General features: G+C 34.5%; 1 protein-coding gene across 2 annotated transcripts in view; it reads left to right on the top strand.

The window, feature by feature from the left end:
• Nucleotides 1-12,436, top strand: part of LOC111064520 — a 67,103-nt gene that overhangs the window by 40,751 nt on the left and 13,916 nt on the right. For both annotated transcript variants that reach the window (XM_039429711.1, XM_022352270.2), the window contains exons 4-6: nt 8,247-8,389; nt 9,678-9,711; nt 11,038-11,327. In XM_039429711.1, the coding sequence (XP_039285645.1) occupies nt 8,288-8,389; nt 9,678-9,711; nt 11,038-11,327 (426 nt within the window). In that variant the 5' untranslated portion in view covers nt 8,247-8,287. The remainder of the gene's footprint in view (nt 1-8,246; nt 8,390-9,677; nt 9,712-11,037; nt 11,328-12,436) is intronic.

Raw genomic sequence — 12,436 nt, 5'->3', positions numbered from 1 at the left:
GAACAAACGAAAACCGAGGAACACGTTTGACAACATTTGACACAAATGCAGTCCAGTGAAGTTGGACGGATTGCAACTTGAACTTGAATGGAGCCGCACGTCAGAGTAGCCTACCAATTTCACGTGAAAAGAAACATTTGAGCAACAAAATTAGAAAGAATGTTCGTGCTATATACAGACCACAGTTATCAATGAAGCAAAGTTGATTGAAGAAATCAGATTGAAGTATTTGAAAAAGTGATCAAAATGGTGCTCAATAATTCAATTTCGATAAATTTTCAAATATTCAAATTTACATGTTTTGCAAATTCAAGTCAAGTTTTAAGACATTGGGGTTCCATTCTCAGCGTACTTTGTGAACTGTAGTATTGTACCTTGAATGCATCTACAATTTACAAGACACGTAAATATCCACTTCTATGAATGTGAGAACTATTGAATATTCCAAATAAAATATATACAGTTTTTTCCCTTGTCTGTATAGGGTTACTTGTAATATAAATAGGAAGAAAAATAAAAATTTCAGTACCCTTTTTTAATTATTTTAATATTTCAATGTTGAAACATATTGTGATAAATTTTTTTCCTCTTGAGATTGTGTCACTCTTCATATATTTCTTGATTAGATAATAGGATAACAACTATTACTACAACTTTACCCCTAAGGTACATGTAGCCTAGGTACTTGACTACTTTCAGGAACTGATGTGAACTCTATTATCCAGAAGTTATCAACAAGAAGCATTGTGTGAAGTTGTTCTCAGTTTTCCACGTGCTTTTTGTCAATTACCCTCCTGCTATCATGTTATTACAATAATTGCAACTGCGTGACTCGTAATACGCGCAGGCGCATTAATATGCTTAGCACATTTACTCAATTGTTATTGTTTTATTTTTAGGCCCGTTGTCTGGCTCCCAAGGTTGAGCTGGAACAATTCAGCTGTAATCAGTTAGTAGACACTAGACATTGCTAACAAAATAAATTTGGACCAACTGCATTCCAGATGGTTCGGAACCCACGTAAAATTATAACTACTATGATGAGTTACCCACGTAACACAACATTTCACTAAACTCAACACTTTTTTCAATTAATTGAATATCTACGAATTTTGAATCCAAAATAATATTTATTTCACATGTTGTAGGTTTAACAGATTCAACTAAATTCTACAAGTGATAGAAACAATCAATAATATTTATGACTAATAAATCCAAAATAGCATTATTTGTCTCACATTGAAATGGCTCATATTATCATTAGAAAAATACTGCTATAGTAACAACTTGAATTTTTAAAGAACATCCTACAGCAATGAGCATCCTACATCATGTTCCTAAAATTGATTTTTGTTTGTGACACTGTAAGGGGTCTCACTAAATTTCATTGGTGATTGGAATTTTAATCTAAACTGCGCTTTGGAACGCTCCACCAATCACAAGCTAGCCTAGTAAACTCCCATTTTTGGCGCTATCTCATTGGTGGAGCTACTAGGCTACATCACATAGCTGCCATTTTATGGGAGGAGCCAATTATTTCAAACTGATATCGACAACTTGTTTGTGATTGGTCGAAAGTTTCTGACGGAGAATACCAATAAACAAATGGTTGTTTTTCCTATAGGTTCATTAATTATTCATACTTCAATTGGTTTGGTTTTGTCAAGTAGTTTTAGTTAACCGTAATCTTAGAATTTTGTAATCATTGACTAAAACTTGTCTTCAGTTGAGACATCTAAATTTTATTTTCTACAGAATTAAGCGTACTTCCCTAACTATTTAAGAATATTTATTTAATAAATTTTAATTTTATTTTTCAGAATTTATCAGTCCTTCACATTTTGCAGTATGTTCGTATCCTTCCGTATTCTGTCATTCTTTCATCCAATACTAAAAATAATTTCTCATTTAACTTTATCTATTGTTTTGTCTTTTTTGTTCAGTTGATGTTTCTCCTGTTTCCTTCTATATTCTTGCATCTTCTTTCCCTTCATTGTTCAATGTAATCTATGTGCAAAATTATGTTTTGTATCCTTTGCCGTATCATCTACTGTACTTCCCTTATTTCATATTCTTGAACTATTCTTTTCTTACTTCCTTTCTTGTACTCTTTTTCCTCATCCCTCATCCTCAAGCCTCTTTTTCTTGTGATCACACTTTTTATTCGAATTGACACGTGACATGTCATAACATAAGGTGTATCTTCTTCTCCCTCATGCTTCCGGAGGGTTCTGTTTGTCCTTCTTCTTCCATCTCCCCCTTCTGAACCTACTGAAAAATCAGTTTTATAACATTTTCTCCAAAACTATTATTTGATAATATTATTCTATTTTCGACTTGTTTCATCGGCTTCCGCAACTATTTGAAGCTGTGTTTTGGCCTGCCGTTGCTGCCAAATTCTGGTCTGTTGACCCGCGGCCAATTTATTATTGTTATTATTATTACAGCCGGTTTCCATCAGCCGGTTTGGCTTCACCAACTCGTTTTGCCTCTCACTCCAGTCAGCAATCGGTATGCAAAGGTATTTACCGGTTGTCATGGAAACCCACTTGCACCCCAAATGCAACAATCTGCTGCTTCTACTCACTGATTCCTCTTTCGTCGTCTTCTTTTTCTTCTTCTTCTTCTTCTTCTTCTCTTCTTCTTCTTCTTCTTCTTCTTCTTCTTCTTCTTCTTCTCTTCTTCTTCTTCTTCTCTCTCTTCTTCATCCTTCCCCTCCTCCTCCACCCTTTATTCCTTCTTTTCTGAATAACTCCTCTTTCTTCCATTTTCTTCTTATTATTATTCTTCTTCCTCCTCTTCTATCTCCCATCTTTTCTTTCCACCTTATTGCTTTCTCTCTGTTTCTTCTTTTCTTTCCCCCTGTATCCAATCACCTGAATATTCTCACTCTGCCTCCTCCTCTTCTCGTTTTCCCAATTCTTCTCTTTCACTATTGTTGTTGTCCACCATCTTCCTCCTCTGCCCTCTTCTCTTTTTAGCTCATACATCTTTCCCTTCGTCTCGTGACATTCTATTCTTCTTCGTCCCCTATCTTTCTATTCTTTATCCATCCGTCTGCTTATTTTAGATCTCCTGCTCCATCATACTTATACTTCCTCATCCTTTAATTCCATTTTCCACTCCTAAATCTGCTTTTTTCTGCGTACCCCCTCTTCTTCTCTCCTCCTTTTTCTTCGTCTTCCTCGTGTTCTTCTTTTACTTCTCCGTCTTCTCACCGGTTTACTCTTCCTCTTTGTTCTTCTCCATACTCTATTCACCTTTTTGATTATTCTCGCTTTTTCCCTCTTCTAGTAGGCCTAATTCCTTCTTTAGCATTTCACCATCCCCTCTTCATGTTCTCCTTACGTTTTCGTCTCTCTCTTATGTCGTCTTCCATGTGTCGCTCATTGATTCCTGCCTTCACCTCTTATCTTCTTCTGCCGTCTTTTGATTCCTTCTCTCCTCTTCCTACTTCTTGCTGGTTATTATTCTCCCCACTTCTTCCTTCTAGTATAGTACTCCTCTTGTCCTTCTCCTTTCCCTTCATACTACTGGCAAGTTCTTCTTCTTCTCTTCTTCTTCTTCTTCTTCTTCTTTTTCTTCTTCTTCTTCTTCTTTTTCTTCTTCTTCTTCTTCTTCATCATCATCTTCTTCTTTTTTTCTTCTCCAAAAGTTTTTTAACCAGATCACTCCCGTGTTATCGGATGGGCACGTTAAACTGTCGGTCCCGGCTGAAGTATGACAGTCGTAAGGCCCATTGACGGCTCAAATTATATATTCAGGCGGTGGGACCTTCCCGCAAGGGACTCCCCACCAACAAAAGCCATACGAATTTACTTTTTTTTTCTCTTCTTCGTCATCATCTTCTTCTTATTATTATTTTTCTTCTTCTTTTTCTTCTTCTTCATCATCATCTTCTTCTTCTTCTTCTTCTCTTCTCACTTAATCCTTCTTCTTCCTACTCCTTGTTTTTTGGTTGGCTTATCTGGCAAGCAGGTTGCAGAAAGGTACCGTTAGCTACCTGCTACCTTCACTTCTCTAATGCTGGTACTAGTTATACAGCATCTCGATAAAACGATAAAAAACCCACCGTCACTTCACGGAACTCTGTGAATCGAATTCAATTCGCCAGTTCCGGCCATTCTTTTTTCACTCAGATGTTTCTTTTTACTAATTTATTTCAATTCATTTTGAAATTTTGAACATCATGAGGTGCTACAAAATCCGAAGGTTTATAACCAGGTCTCCATTGTAACCAATCTACTATACGTTCCTTTCTCCGAATTAATAAATAGTTCACCAAACCAGACACGAACGTACATCATATAATGACCGCTTCGACCGAGAGGGAAGGCTTTAGCATTGGAGCAGGTGAGACCATGTCGCACCAGACGCATTTCGTATATGCGCAGTGTATATTTTTCCCAATTGTGACGTGTCCGGCCTGGTGGCCTTAAGAGTAAATATAGCAAATGATTAAAAATATTATACTAGTTTGTAAGTCACCTATGGATAAATATATTAAATGAAAATATAAAATTTTATCTATTTAACTGTTGTATGAGAAGGGTGAGAATATTGAGAATACCAAATAGATCAAGAGTCTGTTTGAAAAATGTAGAGTCCAAAAACCCAGTTCTTGTACACTCTGTCTAGAAATTGGAGATATCTCTTCGGACTATTATGAGTATTAGTCTATTGGGCAAGTAGCTTACAGAAGAAAACAGTTGAACTAGCGAAGATGCAGGTTAGGGAGATTGTAAAGTAATTTTTTGTATTATTGTGCTCAAAGTTGAAACAATGTAACTAAAGTGGACGTAGATACTAAAGCAATAAGCGACTTTCTTTCGTGCAACATGAGGAAGCGACAAAAAGTTGACGAGCGTGAAGACAGCAATTGAAACGCTCCTCAGTCATCAGTCCTCGTGATGATCGTCTTCAAATCACAGTGTTGCTCACAAATCGCGGCTGTGTGGTCGCCGTAATGCCAAGGTGGGCTCATTACAACCAGTCAATTGAATCGAGAGGAGGCAAAGCGTAATGACACGAGTTTGCGGTTAAGGTTAATATTTCTTTTTTAGGTTAAAGTGGAAGGAAATTGATGGTTTCGTAGATGGAGTCAATGGACTCCATAGTCCACAGAGTGTATAGAACGTGGCATAACATTGTTCGAGGTCACGGATTGGGGGTCGATCATTGCAGGAAGACTTACTAATTGTATTCAGGAAACTTAAATCCTGAGTAAAGTATTCAGAATGTATTAGGTATATTAATTATAAGTGTATTATATGTATTGCATTCATATTTTGATTAAGATGATTTTATAAATAATTTTTCCATGATTATTGATAATTTTGGATTTTCACACTTTACCTTCTCCTTTCGAGTTATCGAAATGCCAAAATTCGAGAAAGAATCAGTTTTGTGTTCAGCCTACTGTAGGCTTATTGTTCTCTATTATTTGTTTGAATGAATAAATAGATATTACGAGTTGACACTGCAGTCATCAGGAATTTATTCTGTATTCATAATGCATTAGAATCATTTACGATAGTATTGGCCCCTCCTCGACCTGTTGGCTTAGATCAAAGTGTAGTGTAGTAATAAGTTCACAGATTGATTGAGATTTTGCAATTCCCCTTCATGGACGTTTCTCAAATTATGACTTATTTCACAAACTGTTTCAAAATCTGTAGACTCTGCCGTGGAAATCTACTGAAAAGTGACTACTTCTCAGTAGAGACTATTGTCAGTTTAGCTCCAATTATTGGCTGTTCTTCTAGTTGATGATTTTTTTTTTTTTTTGAGAGAGAGAGAGATGGACCCTCGTCATCAATTTTCCACTTCATAATACGAGTACAATATCCTGAGTAATTTTCTAGTTTTAGTATAGTTTTTGTGAGTGAGTGAAGCGAGCAGAAGAAAGAAGAAGAGGTAGGTGAAAAAAATATTGGAATGATTCATAGAAATAAAGTTGAGTAGTATGAGATTGGAAGACTGTTAGAAGTCGTAAAAAGAAACCAGTTATTGCTAGAATACGGAAAAGAGTAGAAGGAAACAAGAAGGGAGTGATAATTCACGAGGGAAAGAAGATGGAGATAGTGATTATCATGAAAGTAAGAGAAAGACTAGAAATTAATAATAGAAAGAAAGTTAGTTCAGGATAATTATTTCGGTCAAGGAGATAGGAGATAAGAACTAGGATGCTATGAGAAAACTTATTTAAACTTATTACTATAAAATTTAGAAAAAAATTAACTCCGACAAATGTTGATAATATACCGGGTCCTAAAATCATACTCAACAATATTGGGAACCATTCAACTGCCTTATCCATTTGTGATTCATTGACTCTAATAGTTCTTGTCAACACTAATTCTCACGTTCATTCTAGATATAGTATCACTATTTCCAGGATTTTATTAAAATAGGAGCTTTCAGTAAAACGATAAGATGTCAATAGGTGACTAATTATTCAAAAAATGTGTTTTCTTTTTATTCAAAGGTCATGAATGTTGAGTAAAAATGTTGCCATTTACTGTGAAATAAGTGAGGAATTTTTTTCAACTGCTGAATGTACTCTATTGGTATCTGAGCAATTCTCAATTTTCCAAGACATTTTGAAGCATATTCAATCAAATTCATACTAAACTCGTTGTTTTTGGGCTGCGAAAGTTCTGGGAGGAGTGTTCAGGAACGGATTTATCCCTGTTTTAGGAAATCTCGACATCTGGAAACAAAGCATTCAATGTTCATGACATTTCTTGTAGTGTTGCAGTATATTTTTTTACGGAGCAACAAGCCACACTGCTCGATCCTAAACTCTGAAATAAGAACTATCCCAGCTCAAAAACGACTAGTTTTGTATGAATTTGATTGACTAGTAGTGTACTAAATCAATTTAAATCAGGTTAAGCGTATTATAATTTTATCTCCTACTCCCACTGGCGAACAAGAGTCATCTTATGCGAGTGGTTTTTTTCACTTACCGTTTATTATTATTACATTTTGGTTGGATTGTGTTGTCATGTTGAGCTTTGTTCGATTTATGTATATGTATTCATGAGTGTGGAATAAATAAATTTGAAATTTGAATTTGAAAATATGCTGCTAAATGTCATTGAAAACTTGAGATTTTAATAGACATTTAGCATAATATGTTATAATCAAAACTATTTTTTCACTTATTGTACAGTAAAGGATAACTACACATATTTACTTCACATTCATGAACATACAATATTAAAATATTAATTTTCTAAGAGAATTAGTCACCTATTTGAATCTCTGGTATTACATCTTTCATCATATTCATGTGGGACCGCCTACCGTAAGTATATGATATTGAAAAAGTGCTTCGTGTTGAAGCTATAAAAGTTCTTTCAACTTTTCAACTGTTGAGTATCATACTAATCTCAAAGAAAAATAACCTGTCATGTTGAGTTGAAGAAGAAGAAGAAGAAGAAGAAGAAGAAGAATAAGAAGAAATGGAAAGATATAGCCAAAAATACAAATATATTTCAAGAATAAGGAGACAAACAACACAATGTTCATATTATTCAAATTTGATCTAAAAATGAAATACGATGAAAACAAAATACTGGAAATCAACCAGAAACAAGGCCACAAAATTCAGAATCACAGTGAAAACGGAAACATTGATATGACTTTCAACCACTCGAACCAAGGGCACGGAATAATGTTTTCGATCAGACTTTTTTTGAAAAAAAGTTACAACCAACTTGGAAAATGGTCTATAAAAAAGGCTGGAGGAACACATTGTAAGGCAGTATTTTGGGTTCAACGACTCGTTGTGTGCTCTTTACATGTATTATTCATCCTTATGTCGTCGTATTCTAGATGCTCTGATGAAACTGATAAAACCTATCTTACATCGCGTTGAATTTCAACCGTTGAAAGGGCTAGTTCCTTGGATTTTATTTTACTACCGGAACTCTAGAGTGCATACCGTTTTCCCCGATAATCGACGGAAAAAGGTTTAAATATAAAACTTTTTCCTAGCGTGATTTTTTATGCGATACAGAAATTTTGCATGCCACAGTTTTCTTAAAATTTTATTGAAGTTTCTCGGTGTGTTTTTTGCTTTCCTGTAAAATGGGAGCGGACGTTATTTATAGTATTTTCAAGTTACTGTATTTTAAAAATGACTGCTTAATTCCTGTTGATGTCTCCTGATTGTACTGTACTCGTATGATTTGTAATTATTTGCATGAATAAATAAAAAATCAATTTTCCTATCACAGGTAGTGGTCAAGTGCTTGGAATTGGGAAGGATATTCTCTCAATGATGACACCAAATTACACAAACAAAGCATTCGTTCTGATAGCATTCATTATTGTCTCCGTAAGCGCACAAAAATGCATGCAGAGAGGCTTCACTATTCAGGTAAGCAAGCACCAAGCATTATTTACTCTATTAGCATTATATTTATTTTCATGCTATAAGCAATACATTTTTGCTATGAGAATTACATTCATGTTATGAGCATTATATTATTCTGTGATTATTAACATATTTTTGTCGTGTGTAAAAACTGTTACCATACTCAAACTGTGTATATTAACATTCGTTATAGAAATGCAGAATATTGAACAATTTATTGAAGCACAGTAATGCGGCCATATATACAGACACATTCAGGAGCACAGTACCTACAACACAGCTCAGTAAATATGTCCACACTGTACTTAGACAGTAACTACTGTAAGCAATTACAGTTCCTTAACGTAGGTACCGTAATATTATTGGGCTCTAGATGTCTGCACTTTCATGATAGGCAGCTAATTACGGTAGTCTTTAACTTGAGCTCTGACTATGATTTAGGCTACTCTAGCTTTTTGTGTTGTATGGTTGGTGAAGTGATAGGTGTCCATATTGAATTTAACCACTGAAAAGTCAACAAACACTTTTGAAAAAATATTTATAATAACACGATTCCACGAGACAAACGAAATACAAGAAAACCGTGAGTACTGTTGTAAAAGTGTATGATAAAAACACAATTTATTATGATTCTACTAGATTGATAAGGGTGTACGAACGACATGAGTTTCATAAGTGACTGAGGCAATCTCATCTCATTTCATTCAATAGGTACTTGGTAATTCATGGACTAGAATTATTCATCTATTGGAGTTCTTTATCATGTATCAAATGATTGACCGTTTCTGTTTCCTACCCTTGGAAGTCATATTTTGTTTATCATGATAGAATATTCATTCAATTTTTTTCCATTCATTCATCAAAGATTAAAACTTCAGTATTTATCAGTTTGGAATCAATAGGCAAGTAGCCAAAAAATTGTATCGGCTATGTGATGAAAATATGACTAGGCTAGTAAAATACAAAGTGATCCCTACCTTAGTCATTATTCTATTCTCAGCTTTTATTCTTCTCTTAAGGAAAATTAATACAGATCTCTTGGAAAATCCATGATAATTTTATTCTATTTTGTCTGAATTAAACAGTTTTTACGCAATTTCCTTAATATTTTGTAATAATAGAGTAACGGATGTCAAATATCAACTCTGATATCCCTAATACTATTATCGTTGTGAATTTTTCAATGATTATTATGTGTTTCCTCATTAATTTATGCGTTTTACTTGCGTCATTTCTATTTTGTTACATGTGGAATGAGTTTTATTATTTTTAGATTTTTTCTTTTTTCCAGGAAACATTGCCTCTTACTAGCTGTTCTGAATCATGTGAGTACCAAATATTCATATTTTTTTTTAATTATTCAATAATAAATAATTGATAAAAATAATCGAGGTAGGATGAAGGAGGAACAGCCAAGATTGTTCCTTCCCTGAATGTTGGTTATTGTTCTGGTTCAAAACGTATATACCTACTGGTCTTCACTGGTTCTTTCAATTGAAAAGATTAATTTCAATCTTTTCATCACGTTTATCCCAACATTTTTCATATAAGGCATTTAAAGGATTGTCTTGGATCAACTGAATAGTTTAATAATATTAATTTTTTGGATCTGACAAAAAAATACATTCTGAAGAAAATGGAAAATTGGCATTCACACCACACAATTTCTTCTATACTAAAATCTCGTCTATCATCCCTAGATTACTGAAACTGTAGATTAATATCCATAGGAGCCGAACATTGAAATTGATATGATAATTAATCAATAAAGTTGACTCACTTCTTTATGAGTGATCTTCGACGATTTTCATGATTTGCTCCGTTTTGATATTTGAGTATACTAAATAACTTATTACTTTTTTGTAAAATAAAAATAGTTTTGCATATTCGACAAGAGTCATTCATTCTCTTGTATATCACTTAGAAATAACATTTATTAAGTAGTGTACTGTTTTGGATAAATACAGCACTTTAAATTTTTCTTTCTGTCAGTTTAATTTGAGTTCAAGCTTAACAAAATCCATACAGTGTATTCAATACAATGTGACTACTAGCAGAGAGATAGGCCTATTACTTGACATAAATGTAGTGAGTAGGCTACAAGATCTCGGTGAACAAGGAATGTTTATTTTTTATTATTGAATATAGAATATTCAGTCAATTTGAATTGAACTTAAACCCAACAAAATTCAATGTGGCGAATTCAATACAATATGAAATTTGAAGGAGTGGCCGTAGTCGAGTGGATTAGATGCTGGCTTTGTAATCCAAAGGCCCGGGTTCGAATCCCAGCCCGGGCAAGATATTTTTCTCGGGCCACTCCCGTGTTTCGGATGGACACGTTAAGCCGTCGGTCCCGGCTGCCTAAAAAACAGTCGTTAGGTCATGTCAGAGGCCCTGAAATTAATCAGTTGCGACCTGAAAACTCTGACACCAGACCTGAGCCAGCCAGGTCACTCGATATTATTATTATTATTAATATAATATGAAACTCCTAGACTTTATTCCAGTGGAAAGGTTTAGATATCCATGGCACAAACGAACCAACTATATCGAATAGCTTGTATAAGAATAGTAACATAAATCAATCACTGTTTCGAAATAGATTCTAATTCAGTAAAGTCGTTAACTTTCTGTGTTTTGTTTTGCAGTATGTCCGGAATGCGACTATTGCAGCGACGAAAACGGCGAAAACTCATCCATTTCCACAAAGATAGACGCCGAAAACGGCTCACTGCGAGTTTATTACAAATTGGATTTGGCCAAAAATTACTCTGAGCTACTGATCCGGCTGCAAGTGAGTGAGGAGCTCAGTTCTGCCAACTGCAAAAGCACGGATCCACTCTACCTAACGACGCCCTTCAAAATTCACTCATCGAAAAAAATATCGCTAAGATGGGAACCCGACAATAGTACCTCTCTAGAAACATCTTGTTGTAAAGTGAGTTTTTAGAATTTCTCATTGTTTGATTATGTAGGCTTACTTTTAAATCAAATTTCATATTTGATTTTATTCTTGCTTTTTTATTTATATTGGGCTATATTTATTACTTCGTCTTTACTCTTATTGTAGGTGTAAGAAGAGCCTCTTTTGCTCTATTCTTATTCGTCACAGTCTTATTTAACACTAACTTACCTTATTTAAGACTGATAAAAACTCCTGGCCTGATAACACAATGTAATGTAATTTAATGTAATGTAGTTGATGCATTTTTTTAGAAAATTTCTTCTGTAAGTACCTCAGGTATATCAATATTTTGTGTAGGGTACATCATTATATCATTCATTCTTCTTCATTTCTTGAGAACTAACTCGAACATGATTTCCATTTCCTTAAACAAGTTTCCCAGTATACGGAAGCAGACTACTGGCTTAGAATACCATATCTCTCTATCCGACATGCAAGCTTTCTCACTCCAAAGCTATTATACTTGACTTTTAAATACTATACTATACTTTCAATTCCAAAACAATGATATTCGAGTGCAGGTGACTTGCACCGAAAAAAACAAAAAGAGCCCACCAAATCAATTTGAAGAAAGTATTCCTTGCAAAAAACTAGCACGGTTCAAGTAACCATATCCATCAAAAGCTACCACTACAACAAAGAATGTCGTACTCGATACGATTTGGAATGAAAGCATCATTACAACCGGTCTAGAAATTTCTCTCATATACCACATGGTAACTTGTTTGAATAGGCTTGTCATAAAAAGTGGTAGCTGTATGGAGAAGCCAATTCTTGGAAAGGTTTTTTATGGGGCAAAGGCCGAAATATGTGGAAGATTCAGGATTGCATAAAAATTTTGTAGAACATAATAGACTGTAGGCTATATATACTATATGGAAATGCACCATAATATTTTACACCACCCTTGTAAGAGGAATGATGAGTTGGAACTAGATCTTCTTGAATGGACGTAAGAAAAAAATAAATGGCTTATTGGTCGCCTTATTTTGGTGAAGTTCACGTGAAGCAGGATGATAAATTATTCCATTCGATCAATTACAGTAGATGAGACTCTGTATATAAAAAGAAGTTTTAATTTC

This window comes from Nilaparvata lugens, chromosome 5 (assembly GCF_014356525.2).
Source record: "Nilaparvata lugens isolate BPH chromosome 5, ASM1435652v1, whole genome shotgun sequence".
NCBI lineage: Eukaryota > Metazoa > Arthropoda > Insecta > Hemiptera > Delphacidae > Nilaparvata > Nilaparvata lugens.
This window is presented reverse-complemented; position numbering and strand designations above follow the sequence as displayed.